The sequence below is a fragment of the Limulus polyphemus genome, unplaced genomic scaffold, assembly GCF_000517525.1.
Source record: "Limulus polyphemus unplaced genomic scaffold, Limulus_polyphemus-2.1.2 Scaffold194, whole genome shotgun sequence".
NCBI lineage: Eukaryota > Metazoa > Arthropoda > Merostomata > Xiphosura > Limulidae > Limulus > Limulus polyphemus.
This window is the reverse complement of record NW_013665804.1, coordinates 568,644-584,731: the sequence shown is the minus strand read 5'-3', so window position 1 is coordinate 584,731 and position 16,088 is coordinate 568,644. Positions and strand designations below refer to the sequence as shown.

The following is a 16,088-nucleotide window of genomic DNA, read 5'->3' as shown; positions in this document are numbered from 1 at the left end:
CATGTATCCATGTTGTCAATTCCTTGTCTCTATCTAAAATCAAATATATAAACATGCAAAGGATTTATTTTCTTTTAACTATCCTAAAATGACATTAGAGGATTTCTTTCTGAGCATAGATTTTTAAAGAGGTTAAAATTTCCTGTGGCAGTTGGACAAAAAAAAAGATAAATTTTCATATAAAGTAGATTTTCAAAAATACATATTGTTTTAACCCATTTCCTACAGCTGGGATGTATGTTTCCCAGTGCACTGTGAAACGTACATCCCAGTTGCAGTGATAGGGTTAAACAATATTTACACTTTTGTCACTTTTATTTTTCATATCAAACTAAATTTAATGCTTTTACTTTCTTTCATCTCTTTATCTAAGCACTTCCCACACACATTTGTTTACTTCCATGCTTTTAAGTTAATTATATATAGGTTTTAAAACTCCTAAGTTTGAACAATTACATATTGCTCCAGGCAAACATCATTAGTGTTTAAACCATTATTTTAGCAAAATCTGTCAAGTTTTAAAAAGTATTTTACTGAAAGATTAAGAAGAATATTGAGCTTGCAACACTTGTGGTGATATGAGGTAATCAGTAAATGTATGTATAGTACCATGTACTGCTAGCTTTTAAAATCATAGTGATAATTAAAAACAAAAAAGAAAAAAAGCTGTTGATGTCACATAAGTGTAAAATTTTTTACACTTTTTATGCAAGTAATATGAATGTTACAGATTATTTTTCTTTTATTTTCTTTGTTCCAATGTAGATTCGTAAAAAATTGGAAGAAGAAATGGGGCAGAAATTGAATAAGTATAAATCATATATTGACCAGGAAATGTTAACAATCTTAGGCCAGATGGATGCTCCCACTGAGATATTTGATTACCTGTATCTTGGCTCTGAATGGAATGCATCAAACTTGGAGGAGCTGAGAAACAAAGGGTATATGTTTCTTAAATAATAAAGAACTTTCTGTAACATTTTCTTTTTTTTTGGTAATATTAACGTAACCTTTTTCTTTCTTTTTTTTTATTAACTCATCATGAAAATTTAACTGTGAAGTGATATTCATTTTCACCTGAGTTGTTTTTATTTCACAAAAGCTTCAAGTAAAGGACCATCATTGGGTGGCTATACCTATGAGTTACGTAGAATGTATTTTTTTTTATATAATATTATTTTGACATTGTTACTTTTGTAGTGTAGTTAATCTCTCTGTGTCTTTTGGGATGAAATTTCCTGTAATTCTACACTTTATTTGTTTTAAGAATCCATAAGTGAGAGCAAAGGAGAATATGTTGCTACATGTCAACCACAATACACCTGTCGTATCAAGTGCCAATGAGACTGTTCAATCAATACCAGGGCTCATCAGGCCAGCTGGGATACGACAAGCGTAGTAGTGGTCTAGGTGCTGTATATATCATCAGTTTTTATGTGCAGCAACTGTTAGGATGCACATCATATTAAGCAAATGAATTATAATTATTTTTATGATTTTTTATACATATAATTTATGTACAAAAACTTTATTATTCAAAAAGGTTACACATGAACAATGCACTCTAAACTGCAGATTACTGAACAAGCTATTGTATTTCATGGTTCAGGGTCGGGCACATACTGAATGTCACTAGAGAGATTGACAACTTTTTTCCTGGAATGTTTGACTACTTCAACATCAGAGTGTATGATGAGGAGAGCACAGACATGCTGCCATACTGGGATAAAACCTTTCGCTACATCAGAAAGGCCAAGTATGTATTGATTCACTTCAAAATCAACTACAGTGGAACGCATAGTTCCAAAGGAAATTTGGATCAATAATTTTATAAATGGGAGAACTTACCGCTGCAAATTTTAAACGTTGAATTTAAATTTTACTATGCTGCTATACATGATGGCATTCATGATTTATTTGGTAATACAGATAAAATGCTCCGGTGATCTTTTTGCCTAGTTATTACTAAAAAGAAATAACTTGTTAGTGGAAAATATAAGATAGCTTGTATTATTAATGAAGTATAAAGTAGACCTTTCAAGCTTTTCAGGAATAATTAGTTAATTTAATACCTACTGTTGAAGTTTATTTTCCCTTGCTATATCTCTGTGAATGTTTTTTAAAAGTTAGTCATGCTTCACAAAACCTTTTTTTTTGTCTCAGATGGTTATTTATTAACATATACTGTTTCAGAAATCAGGGATCTAAAGTGCTAGTGCACTGTAAGATGGGGATCAGCCGGTCAGCATCTGTTGTGATAGCTTATGCAATGAAAGCTTACGACTGGAACCTTAAACAAGCCATAGAATATGTCAAGAACAAGAGAAACTGTATAAAGCCAAACAGTGGTTTTATGAAACAACTAGAAATCTATGAAGGAATCCTTGATGCAAGGTATGTAATGTTAATGCTCTCCTTAGATATAGTGTCACATCCATTCTGAACCTCATCACTGAAACAACTACCAGTTTCTGCCTCACTGTCAGATTGACATTAAACTTCCTCTGAAAGAAATTAATCTATCAGCTCCTGACCCCTTGCCACATTCACACAACTTTGGATGAAAATTAAAATATCTGTCCTGTCTTGTTGTCAGATTCATACATAAAAATTAGTGTCAACACTGACTCACTGTCAGATTCAAACTGAACTTCTTATGACAGAAATTAAACTGTATTTCCTGGTGATTCATAAAATTTTTGACAGAAACTAAATATGTTTCCTTATTCTTTTTGGCAAGTAGTTGTATGGCTATGGTGATCATGATCTTATAAATTATGTAAGTGTAAAGATTAGACTTAACATAATAGAAAATAAGACTTACTAGTGTTACACAATATTACACTAATCTTACATAATAAGATTTATTGTGTAAGATGCAGTTTATAAAGAGCTTCTTATTGTTGGAATTTTAAACTAAGCACATTTGAAAACTTTTTTTGGTGAAGCTACATTAATTTATAAGTGTATTAGTAACAATACTAATGAAGTCTCAACCATAAAGGCAGTAATGTCTCAAAATTTAGATCTAGATTTGGCAAGTGTTATTTAACAGTTCATCAGATATTGAAGTTTTATTATATACTAACTACTTCCATATTGTTATTAGAATTAATATTAAAAAAAAGGTTTATAAAGTTGAGAAGAGTGAAAGTGGAGTTTTTCACAGAAGGCCTCTTTGTCTTTGAATGTGTGAATGAACAGTGGCAAAGGAGTAACGAGTTTTCTCCTTTTGTTTTATTTTTCTAGCAAGCAAAGACACAACAGTTTGTGGCGGTCAAAGTCTGAAACAAATCTCAAGCCTCCAGAACAAAGCAAATATCCTGGCAAAAAGGATATCTGTGGTGAAACTTATGCACCAAAGCAAATACCATCCTTTTTAACGATTCCTGGAATCATGTGTCGTCCTAAGTCTTGGTCTCCTGATGATGGTAGTGCTGATATTTTTCTACCATTTAACACAGGTATAATAGTTTGTAGTAAAATATTTTTTGTTTAGGTGTTTATGGTCGCATCATACATTCATAACAGTTATGAATTCTGCAGAAAATTGCAAGTAACCTCTCAGACTATTGTTTATAAATGATACTTTTAAAGTTAAGTTAAAGATAATGCTCATTAAACATATAAAATGTAGCTATAATAATATTCATAAAGTATTTCATCTCAATATGAAAACTTGTCTTATTTTAAGTGCTAAAACTAACATATATTTACCATTATTAGAAAATCAGGGACAGTCTGAAGATGACTGGACTAAAAGACGCAGATTGGATACTGATCCTTTGTGCTATGGAGATGTGAACCAGTCAAATGGGGATCTTCTTAAAGTTCCACCCACATGTTTGCCTAAAGTGTCTTCCATAAAAGACAGGATCAATGAATTGGTATCCCATGTTTCCTCCTCTTTGGATCCTCCTAAATTGGATGTTCCAAGCAGATCTGGCCTTGTACTTAATCTTGCCACACAGTTTGAAAGCTGTTCTAAATCCAACTCTCCTGTGGATGAGGGAATTACTTTCACAGTCCCTGTAGAGGATGTTGAAGCTGTAGTTTCCCAGACCAAACCTCTGGTTCCAAAACATCAGGCTGTTCTTATAAAACCAGGACCATGGGATGTTGTTTCTAACCAACACATGCTAACAATTTCTGATGAAGAGATGAAGTCAGTGGAAAGACAGGCATTCAAATCTGAATCTTCTGACCAGTTATCTCAGCAGAGTGAAGCAGATTGCAATGAGGTATTCAGTTCTAACTCAAGAGAGTCAGTTGTTTTAACACCTGGAAATGTAAAAAAACAAAAGGAAGAATTTGAAATTCGAACTCAACTACTTCGAAGTTCCTCCAAAAAACATTCAGATATTTTACCCAGCAAAATTAATACTCCATACACAAAAGCTAGTCATGCCAGTCCAGAAGTTGTGTCATTGACAGGTAGTCCAGCAGGAGAAAATAGAGTCTTTCTTTGGTCCAGACAGAGTTCCTTTACTTCAACTGATAGTCAGTCTTCCTTATCATCACCATCACTGTACAAAGACTGCACTAATGCGGCAAATGATCAGAAAAGTAGATTCCTGTATGACAAAGAGAGCATCCCTTGGATGCCTGGAACTGTTCAACGAACCAAACAGGAGATTGAAAAAAAGAATCCTGAAACTAGTGAAGGTTGCATTTCTCACTCAGCTCCTACCACACCCTCGGCATCTATACATGTCCAACGGTCTCAAAGCTTGAGGTATGACAAGAGATCTCTGTCCACAATGTTTCCTGAGAGGTATCCTTTATCAGTTGCTGGGAAGTCACAGAAGAGTGCAAATGAAGCTGAGGATCTATGTTCTTGCAATAACCTCCAACAACAAGAGATGTGTCACAGTATCAGTATGCCATCAGTGGTAGAGATTGTTACAGAGTCTACCAACAGGACTCCAAACATTGTAAATAGTGCCATACAAAAACCTTTACAGATGGTGCAAGATGAAAGTAATGTGGCTGTTTCACCAAAACCAATTAATCATGAAGATGATATCTCTTTACTCTCTAGAAATCTGATTAACTCCTCAGTTGCAAATAAGAATACCATAGAATTTGGAAAATATGTTTCTGAGTGTGTCAGTCCTTTAATATATGGAGTTGTGCATCAGTATCAAGCAGCAAGATATCTAGATGGTGATGATGATGATGATATACAAATGGAAGCTGAAGAAAACCACAATGGAGTTGTAAAAAGAATTACTCTGGAACTCGAAACTAAGTCCAGTTTAGGACAGGTCAAGAATCAACCACAAGAGCATCAGGTGTCTGAAAAAGATACATACAGTTCAATGGAGAGGTCCATCAGTCTCCCATCATCACCAGATGTTGAGAACAAACGTATTTTATCAAATCATAAGGCTTGTTCAGTGCTAAACTCAAGTTGCAAAAATTCCTTTGTTTCTTTAAAATCTCCAAACTGCCTCTCTTTTTCACCATCTAAACTTTTTTGCAAACCCAAGTTAAATACAGGTCTTTTACAGAGGGGTGGTGCACCCAGTATGCCTAATCTGTCATTCAAATCATAGTACAGTGAAAAAACAGGGTTCCAAAAATCTAGGAACAAATTGTTTAAGAAATGTTGCACATTTATCAAACATTAACTTCCACAACAAGACTTTGTACATTTTCAAAAAAGAAAATATCTTGAAAACCTTATCTGGCTAACTTTTAAGCTCTTCCAACTAAAATTCATGAACTTAACATGTTTCCTAGTCTCTTGCCCGAGATGCCAAGGAAAAAATGCAGCCATTCTCTGAATAGACAGAGTCCCCTTCAAAATTGTTTGATCTGGTAGTCAGTTTCTTCTGTATATGATTGTGAATATTGTAAATAAGATAAGTTTATTTGTACCAAGCACGAGAATTATCTTAAGATCTCTTTTCAGAAAATATTGAAATATTTTCATTAGCTCATCTACTTAAACAAGTTTGGCACAATTTTTGTAAAGTTAAAACTCGAATAGGAGAAGTAAAGTGTACGTTAAATAAATGATAGTTATTGTGTGAATCTTTGAAAATTTCTTCTTCAAGTTTGATCTTGTAATATTTATTAAGTCATGAAGTTCCCTGTTGAAAAGAATTTAATATACAAGGAAAAGAAAATAGATGTGCATTTTGAATGAAATGGTATACGTAAAGGTTTCAAAATGTCATTATTTATGTGAAAATGAGGGTCATTGAATGAATAAAATGTTTTTTTTCTTACCTTATTGCTTCTTCTGTTTTGGAAAGAAAAATTTAGATGGAAAAAAACTTTGTCATGTTTAAGTGTAGGTTAAGAAATTATTACAAAACTAAAATGGAAAAAAATGAAAATGAATTAAATTGTAACATTTCACATCTTTAGGAATAAAACTAATTAAGCAAGGCACATGTAAGGTAAAAAAAGTAATGCAAATTTTCCTTGCAATTCAATTTCATTAAAAAGGTAGAATTTAACATTTGGGTGTTGTTATAGGTTATTTCACTTGACGAAGAAGGATTTCATATTCATGACTTTACATACAATTAATAATGAAGTTTTTGCCCACATTAAAGTTTTATAGCTTTTGAAATTTATAATCGTTTTATATTTTACAACAAAAATTTATATACCACAGAGGAAAATATTTTGGAATTCACATGATGTGAGGAATGTAAAAAACTCACATAAATTTCAAACAAACCAGGTTTCTATGAATTGAATGAAAAATGCTTTTTTATACAATCACTATCCAGTGTATGAACATTCATAGTTGTACAATAATTTATAGTTTGCCTATTTTAAGTACAATTTTTAAATTTCTTTAGAAGAAACTGAATAAAAATGTGTTACTGCTCAATATTATGTAGCCCAGTCAATAGATATGCAAGTGAATGACACTATAAAAAAATACTATTTTTGATGGTTACTCAGGCCCCATCTATATCATAATAACTTTCTATTTAATCATGCAGTAGTTTTGCTTTGTTTGAATATGATAAGTTGCCCTCCCCGTTCCTGGGCAAATTGAACAGTCATTATAATAACAATTCATATGCTGGTAACATTGAAATTAAACAATCTAAGAAGTTTTAGCCTTATATAAGGAAGGACAAACTGTTTCTGTGTGCTGATAATTTCTACAAAAAAGGATTGTTTAGGCTAGTGTGAAACATGTTTCTGGGGCTGAGCACCATGATGGTAATCAAACTTATTTGACCAGGCATTTACCATAATAAAAGGATTCAAGTATGTAGTCAAACATAACACACATTCCTTTCTCTGGAAAAAAAACCCAAGTTTCAGTTGTTGATCTGCTTCATCAAAAACAGTCCTTTTCAGTGCTTTCCTGATGATGATATGAGAGTAACAACTAAAATAAAGGGTATTAATAAATTCGTATTAGTTTATTAGTTACCAAACAAAAGTCATTGAAAAGGCTATTAACCATGACAACAATAATGAGATAGCATTTAATTTTGAAAAATGTGCTGTCACCTGTAAATAAATTCTCTTGCTTAGATGAATAAGTGCTGTGTAATAATGAAGTGTGTAATACATATATACTTGTATGTTTCTTAACATAAAATGTTGTTTGGTTATAGAATGATCACCAAAATGTAATGTGGATTTAGCATATGCAAAAGAATTGGTGTGTTGTTTCTTTTGCATTTTCCCACATAAAATTTTGAACTGTAGACATAAACCCTACAATACAGTCAGTTTTATATGGGGCAACATTGAGCTTATGACAAAAATTTATAAGTTTTTTTTACATATCTTCTGTAACATTTGATGAGACTCTTCAGGTAAAAAATGTTGGAATATTGTTTAAAAAAACGAGTATTTCTCCTATTAAAACTATTTTACTGGTGGGAGAAATATTTTTTTTATTTGAAGAAAATGACCTTGTTTTTCTTACTATTAACATATTTTCTAATGTGAACTAAAAGTACAATTTAATTAAAATGGGCTTATAGTTTGCAAAGAAAACATTTAGAAATTTGTAAATTAATTTAACTTCTTGTCTGACCTGATATACAGTTACTTTTATATGGTGTTAATCACTGTGTCCGGTCAAAACTAAATTTTCCTGACAGAATGATTATGTTGAAGTGATATGCAGTTTAATTTATATGGGGTTAAATACTGTTATAGAGGCATTAATTACCATGTTAGAATCAAGACTAAAACTTTGTAAAAACATCTTTTAATATTAACTGGTGAACAATTTAATCACTATGTATGAAACTAAACTGTTAGTTTTTTCAAAGACATGATAAATTAAAACAACACATCAGAATTAATGCAACAAAATTAGTATATCGAGAAAACTGCCTTCTGTCTATCGTTAGTGATGTTACTTCTTTGCTGTTAGGATTACGGTTATACATTGGGTATATGAGAATCGCACCCTTCTTCCTGTAGCTCAGCGACAAATTTGGAGGCATATAATGCCTCAAAAATGGATTCGGTATTTGCAGTGAGCAAAGTATTTGTGACATTCAACAGTTTTTATTATATTGAGCACATTTAGATAAAAGGACATATGTTTATATATATATATATATATATATATAGTAAACGTGGAAATTTAACAACCAAAAAATACTATATATATATATATATTGATAGTATACGGAGTATAACAGAAACTGAGGCATTATTTGTATTAATTTACTTTTTTATACCCAAAGTATTGTCGAAGCAAATTAAAAAAATTCAGCAACGAAATTTTTTTCCCAACAAAATAGACGCATTATTGCTTGCTACATGAAATGTGTAAATCTATTGCATCAGCTCATTATTTTGAACCGGAAGTACCTACTACTTACGATTAGTCATGTGACTACAATTTAGCCAATGATAAATCGACACGACTATTGCTCCCTATAAAGATAGGATAAATAGATCAGAAAGACACTTAAAGTTTTGCGAAGTGATGAAACTCTTTTAAAATAACGTATAATGTTGCGAAAACAACTTCATTAAACTTTATTTTTACTCTAGTCAGACCCAGGTTAAGTAATTTTATTGCGAAAAAAGAAGAAAGAAAATGCACAATCTGAAAACTATAGTAATTAGCAGAGTTGCAGATCAACAGTTCGAAACGAACTCAACACTTTGTGTTTTGAGAAACGAAAATGAAGCCAAAGTTGCAACAGTGATTGGTGGCGGTGTTATCAGCGGAGACTTAGGAGTGAAATTGTGTTCACTGGATAACCAAGATATGTCGTTTATGCGTACCGATGATAATATAAATAAATCGGGAAACATGCGAAAGAGACAGCGGCTTGACCATTTAACTTTAATAGAGAAAAATAAGAGAAGGTATGTTCAAACTAAGCTAAAAATAAAATACATATATTACAATATTAATAGTAATAATACAAGAGCGAGTTTAATTAATATGAACAACTCAAAATATGCCAATGTTTTAAAAATTAAAGTAAATTTTCATCTGAAAAGAGTTAAGTTACAAATTTTAGCATAGATTATTCTTTAATGAACGTAAAAGCTGAAATCACCTTCAGGTTCAATTATATTTACATTTAGCCAAAATATTTTATCTATTTATTTTTTACAATTTGTCACCACGTATTCATAACCCAAATGTTAAAACGAAACTTCTGTAAGAGATCTAATATTACACTATTGAGATGTGCTACATCTTGCGACATCTCTCGGCTTCGTGAAAATGATGTATAAATTCTGATAAATACGTTAAAACATAAAATTATAATTTTTACCAATAAATACTGTAAATTTGTTATTTATCAGCATAATTATTCAAAATAATATGAAAATAAATAACATTCACAAAAGGAGGTGTTCTATCTAGCACGATAGAAATCAATGGTAGCATTAGACGCCATAATCTTATGGAATTTTCGCTATTTTATATTGAACGGGAATAACGTTAGGTGCATTCTTTTTACTTTTGAACATGGTATTATTATGATGGAAATTAACTGATTTAATTTTACCAACAATGAATATAACTTCTGTGATAATTAATTAACCAATTGAATGCTAAAAGAGTCATTACTGATAATGGAAGGCCCTCTCTTTTAGTTTTAATGTGAAAATTGCGAATAAAATTTCTGTGGCATGAAATATGCTAAATCCGATAACTTTCAGTGTAGGTGTTTACTAGTAACTGATCTATACACGTTTTAAAGTACAAGCAGTTTTGATTAAATTTCTTGAAAAAAAAAGCTTTAAGACTGCAACAATGTTATTAATTTGCTAGAAACTATAAGTATATAGTTTAACAACATTATGTAGGGTTTTCCCAAAAGGATTCAAATATTGTAAAAATGTGTGGGGAAGATACAAACTAATTCGTAATTAGGACGTTAAAAATTGTGACTTGTATTTTTTTCAGACCTATATTCCTTGCATAAAACTTAACTATCTGACTTTGAGCACCTAATCTAGAACTTGAGAATTTCATTTTTGAAACTATATGATACTAGGAAGCTAAAAAACAGGATTGCAGCCCAGTCTGCTAGGGATAGGAGAAAAGCTCAGTTGGAAGAACTTGAGAAAGAAGTTTCTTGTCTTGAAAAAGAGGTATATTGTAAATTCCTGTTTGTCATAAAAATTAATTTTAAGTTGCAGTCCAAGTTGGCATTATCTGAGTTAAATTTTAAGTGCATTCACATCGTTTATGTTTTCCTATTTTTCAGTAAAAACTATAATTTAAACAGAGAATGTTTCACCATGGCATTTGTTTCTCTGTATGTGTATATAAATGTAACTGATTAAAAAATGTTTACACACCAGTGAATGAAATTTCTATTAGTTGTACTTAATTTGATATTAGAGCTGTAGTACATTGGTTGTAATATATGAGTTCAAATAAAGGTAAACAGAATTAATAATGTCTATTTTTTTATTTTGTAAAGAACTGTTTAATATATTATTCCAACATTCAAAATCCTTTTAATGATTTAATTTACAGTTTTTGCTGATACCTGTATTGAGATAAACTAAGAAAAAAGGCTTTCCAGAACTTTTAGGTGTAACAAATATTAGAAGTAGCTAAATATAAGGTTTTCATTTTGTTAGTTCTGTGATTAAAATATGTATATATGTATATATATCATTTATACCTATAAAATTAAAATATATGGCTGATGTTTCTTAGAATGGACTATCCTTCAAAATTGCTAAAAGTATTGGATCAATTTCTGTATTACATTAGAGCAGGTACTGTTATTTTTATAAATGGTTTCTGTAAAGCATTTTTCATCCCAGCATAAGCTTCTAAACATACTTTAAAAGTCATATATTAATAAACTTTGCTGTTAAAATATAATTTTTATGTCCTTCAGTGGTTCAGCAATAAGTGTGAAAGCATATAATGCATATAATCAAGTTTCAATATCAGTGGTGGGCAAAACATAAATATTTCATTTTATAGCTTTGTGCTTAAAACAAGCTAATGCATAATTTTAAAGTTTAGTAAATATATCAGTGGATGTTGTTGTGTTTTTTATTGAAATATCTGTGACAATATACTGTTGATTTCAAAATCAAGTTGAATAAAATGTTTTTTTTGTTTGTTTTATTCTGAAGAAAAAAGCTCTGCATGATGTAAATGAAGCACTTTGTAGAAGAGTTTTGATGATGGAAGAAGAAAATTCAAAACTGAAATTGCAACTCAGGTCAACAGATAGTAATACAGAGCTAAGAAACAGTCAGGTAATTAAAATACTTTCATTTTTATATTTGTGGAAGCAATATAGTTGCTCTAATGAAATAATAAAAATTTCGTTTTAACATTGCATGAAATTTAATGTTGTAGAAGCCATTTCTTAAGAATGTTGCTTTATGGAAAGTAGCAGATTATAGAACCAAGTAAGTTCCAAAATAGTACAAAGCAAATGCCAACACTTAATGTGATTCTTTGGAATAAAAGTAGTTTTATGTGAACCATACTGTATGTTAAAAGCTATTATTTTATTAATTATTGTCATTTAATTATTATTCTTGTTCATAGAAATAATATTCATGTTGTTATCTGAGCAGAAAAATATGTACATATAAATTGGATTAAAAAATGCAGTAACAGTTTAGTTTTTAAAAATAAATTGACATTCTACAGAAATATTGAATACAGGTTTAAAGAGATTATAATTTCATATAGATGTCAATCAAAAATCATTAGTAAACTGAATTAAAAGGTTTCTGGAACAAATCTGTCAGCAGGAAAAGGTAATATAATACTTAATTAGGAAAACACATGTACAAAGTATGATGACTTTGAAAGGAAATGAATCATTTACTGTGTGAATAATGAATATTAAAATACTCATGTAATGTTCACATTACTTATTGAAATAAAAATAAACAATTAAAAATATGAATGGTTGGCACATGTTGTTAAAACTTAAATAAGTATTTAAAATACAATATTTTTGTGTGTACAGTATTAAAACATGTTTATTGAAGCCATCAACAACATTCATGTAAAAAGACTGTTTCAATATGTCCCTGAAGATGATATAGAAACACCAAAACATGTACTTTCTTTTTTTTTTTAATTAATGGAGATGATGACTTCAATGAATATTGTAACATATTTTATTATTGGGTGAATTCTTTTGGATTATTTGGTAAAAATAATGTAAATTCCAGTTCATGTTTTGGTTTATTTCTTCTGTAACATCTTCTTTGGGGTCTAGTCACATTGATGCAAGTTGCAGTTGTAAGTTCGTGAAAAAAACTTTTCAGCATAAACTTTGAAACTACTGGAGGCCTTATACACTTTTAACATATTAACAGAAATTTCCTTAATAGATAACAAACCTTACTAATTCACTATTAGCTTACAGAAGCATTAACTCTTACTGATTGACTTTTGTTAACAACTGCTCAATTCCACCACACTGAATTCTCAACCACTGAACTAACTGCTTTTTCATTACTTGTATTTATAATTATTGTACCAGTCTAGATATTAGTTAAAGTTTCTTGATTATTTCATCATCATCATCATGATTAACAGTTTCCTTTAGCAACCATCTAAATTAAACATTGAAAATATAGCTTACAATAATATATTTTAATTTTCTGTAGAAAAAAAGTTGTATTTTAACTATTTAATTCAAAAGTTATTGTACCATGCAAAGCTGCATGAGTACAGTCTGCTTTAGCTGTCCCTAATTTTAAGGTGTTAGACTGGAGGAATGCAACTAGTCAATACAATTCATCATTAACTTTCTGACTGCTTATGTCAGACTGAATAATTATATTTGACCATCACTTTTATAATGTACCAATGGTCCAAGGAGCAGGTTGAATTTTCTTTGGTGTTAATAGGATGTGTATCACAGTACTTCAGATCCACAGTCTGGCATTGCTAATCAATGTGTTTGGTGTAGCCAACTTGTAGTGGATGTTATTAAATGTTCAGTAGAAATTGTTAAGTTACATGATAATTCATATAATTTAATTTTTTTTTATTAATTTAGAATTTTCTAGTGTTTATTTATGGATAATTTTCCTTACAAAATGCATATCTTATTGAACTGTACTTTTTATTTTATTAGCCACAAGCCAGCATTCAGGATCAGGAGGATACATTTCATCAACCACAAGTTAACTCCGAGACGCATAAAACTCTGTCTCGTGAACAAAATTCCAGCATCATGGATGAGGAAAATGGATGTAAATCTTTTGAGCATGCCTTGCTCATTAATGAACCTCTGCAGAAGGGACAAGATTTACTACATTTTCTCTTGATGATACAATTAACCTATTTGCAGATGTTGATAATGAGGTAAAAATCTTGCATGATCATGTTATTGTATTTTACCTCTTCACAATATCTGTATATAATATAAACTGTGTAAGTGTAACATAATAATAAAACCTGTATATAGATAATTTATACTTTTGTTAGAATTATGTATTACTTATTTGTTAAAGCAAAATTGTAATTGTGTCATTTTGGATTATTAACCTATGGATCAATGTATTTCATATTTGAATTTTGAATATAAGCATAAGATATTTTGTAGTTGCTTTATGTTTTTAATTTACATCAATATGTGGGTATTAATTTTTACTTATTTTCATTGTGAAGAGTGATTTAAGTGTAAAATATTAGTTAGTTCTTAGATAAAACAAGTTTAAAACTTGTGAAAAAAATCTTATTAATGAAAAATACAAAATTAAATAAGTGTTGGACTGAAGTTTATTTGGATCCAACAAAACTGTATGTTTGTTAACCATTTCTTTAATTATATTGGAAATAGCAAATATGTGATTGTTAATTCAATAATAATTGTAATATTCTATCACTCTTACAATTTTTACCCTAAAAAATGAAGAATACATACATGTAAATGATAAGAGAATTACGCACTGAAAGTTAAATCAGTTTGTGAGAAAAGCTCAAAATATAACCCATGGGGTAACCGTTTGGTTGAAATCCTCATACCTAGACCTACACTGTAATTAGATAATGGAAACTAGTAATGTATGACCATTTTTAATGCAATAACAAATTCCAAATTTTTTTAACAGCATGTGTTGTGTTATAACTTCAATAGAAAAGGGAAGTGTGAAAGGGAATTCTCTTTGTTTTTGCTTTCTTTTTTTTTTAAATGCTTTTTATAGTAAACTTATGTGGTTTTGTTATGTAATATACTGGCCCATAATGTGAAAATTGCTGAATTTAATGATGCTTGTTGTATTTTATCACACATCAATTTACACCTCAAGTATGGTTAGGATTAAAAATCAAAAGATATATTATCATTCCCTATTTGAAACATTTCTTGAATATAGTTTATTTTTGTTCACTTTGGACTTTAGGTCATCAGTCATTAAGATGCTATAGTGAATTTTTAGCTTTTATTGTTGAGTATTTTATGATTAGGTCTTCATCAGAACATATAATTCATATAGATGTTTTTGCTAATTACCAGTAATATTATTGCTAAATCATTTTTGTTAATCTATTTTCAGTTGTTAAAATATGGAACAAGACAATGATTTACCTTTATGAATTATATTTGATTTGTTTTTAATTATAATATTTCTCTTAAGTGTCATGGATTATACCAGCTCCTTAAAAAGTGCAACAAAGATCTCCAGTCTGACTACAGAACTACACAGAGAGACAAAACAACAGATAGGGTAACCTTTTATGTTTTCTGAATTTTGTCATTGTTTAAATGCAAGTTTTTTATCTACAAGTGGAGAACTGATAAAGGAAAGTTTTCCTTCCAAAGGTCTTTGTTTTCTTGTTGTTTTTTTACTGTGCTTTTGTGCTCTACATGCTTTCTAAGTTTTTGTGATTATTTTGTTAATATAGTTTAGAATTTCTTATCTGATTTATCGTGTCTGTTGGATTCAGTCTTTAAAGGCTATTCAGGCTATGATCAAACTAATTAACTTTTAAGACTTATGAGCTAGGCTTTAATTCTTTCTTTTGGTTTCAGGTCTCCAGAAAATCAATGTATGAAATGGTGGGGCCCACAGCAGAACAGCTGGAATCCATCAAAGAATTTATAAAGTTAGACCACTTTTATTACAAGGATCCTGAAGATGTTTCAGACTGTCCAACATTAGTAATTCAACAAAATTCAAACATAGTCTTGCCAAACTCATACATGGAAGATAATAACGAAAACTTAAGTTTTTCTCCTCCATCTGGTGACAACAGGCAGCTGATTGACAATGGAAAGAACCTCATGGATATAGACTACTTTTTCAGTACTGAATTGTTTACCAATAAGCAGTTATGTAACATTAGTAACAATTCTGAACAAGCAGATACTGAAGGACATCAGTTGTCAGATGTTCCATCCTTGAGAGACAACCTGTCATCATCTTGTTCTCCAGCAAGTCAGCAAAGTAGATGTCCATTGAGCCAAGTCAGTGAATCAGATTATGATTCAATATTTTCCATGATGTCTCCGTGTTATGAGAATGAATTGGATCCCATAGACTTGTTGCTTGATGACTCTTCAATGTGGGAGGAGTCTTTTACAGAATTATTTCCATTCGTAATATAATTTGCAATTAAAGTTAGAATTGTTACACACACACATATATATATATATATGTGTGTGTGT

At 30.3% G+C, this 16,088-nt stretch overlaps 2 protein-coding genes across 5 annotated transcripts in view; both read left to right on the top strand.

The window, feature by feature from the left end:
* The window catches only part of LOC106478266 (protein phosphatase Slingshot-like), a 97,171-nt gene extending 90,935 nt beyond the window's left edge, over positions 1 to 6,236 (top strand). For all 4 annotated transcript variants that reach the window (XM_013938799.2, XM_022381839.1, XM_013938798.2 and 1 more), the window contains 5 exons: positions 766 to 941; positions 1,610 to 1,756; positions 2,194 to 2,394; positions 3,250 to 3,464; positions 3,727 to 6,236. In XM_013938799.2, coding sequence (XP_013794253.1) covers positions 766 to 941; positions 1,610 to 1,756; positions 2,194 to 2,394; positions 3,250 to 3,464; positions 3,727 to 5,558 — 2,571 coding nt within the window. In that variant the 3' untranslated portion in view covers positions 5,559 to 6,236. The remainder of the gene's footprint in view (positions 1 to 765; positions 942 to 1,609; positions 1,757 to 2,193; positions 2,395 to 3,249; positions 3,465 to 3,726) is intronic.
* A 2,672-nt stretch (positions 6,237 to 8,908) lies between these two features.
* On the top strand, positions 8,909 to 15,875 carry LOC106478265 (X-box-binding protein 1-like). Its single transcript, XM_013938797.2, has 6 exons — positions 8,909 to 9,324; positions 10,473 to 10,569; positions 11,578 to 11,703; positions 13,554 to 13,783; positions 15,058 to 15,147; positions 15,453 to 15,875. Exons 1-6 carry the CDS (start codon positions 9,050 to 9,052, stop codon positions 15,523 to 15,525), a joined length of 891 nt encoding a protein of 296 aa, XP_013794251.1. The 5' UTR covers positions 8,909 to 9,049; the 3' UTR covers positions 15,526 to 15,875.
* The last annotated feature ends 213 nt before the right edge of the window (positions 15,876 to 16,088 follow it).

Excerpts from the sequence above, each read along its gene's own strand:
- LOC106478265 (XM_013938797.2), top strand. The coding sequence starts at position 9,050 with ATGCACAATCTGAAAACTATAGTAATTAGCAGAGTTGCAGATCAACAG. Across the intron at positions 13,784-15,057 it reads TTGCAGATGTTGATAATGAG|TGTCATGGATTATACCAGCT; the intron begins GTAAAAATCTTG and ends ATTTCTCTTAAG. Across the intron at positions 15,148-15,452 it reads GAGACAAAACAACAGATAGG|GTCTCCAGAAAATCAATGTA; the intron begins GTAACCTTTTAT and ends TTTTGGTTTCAG.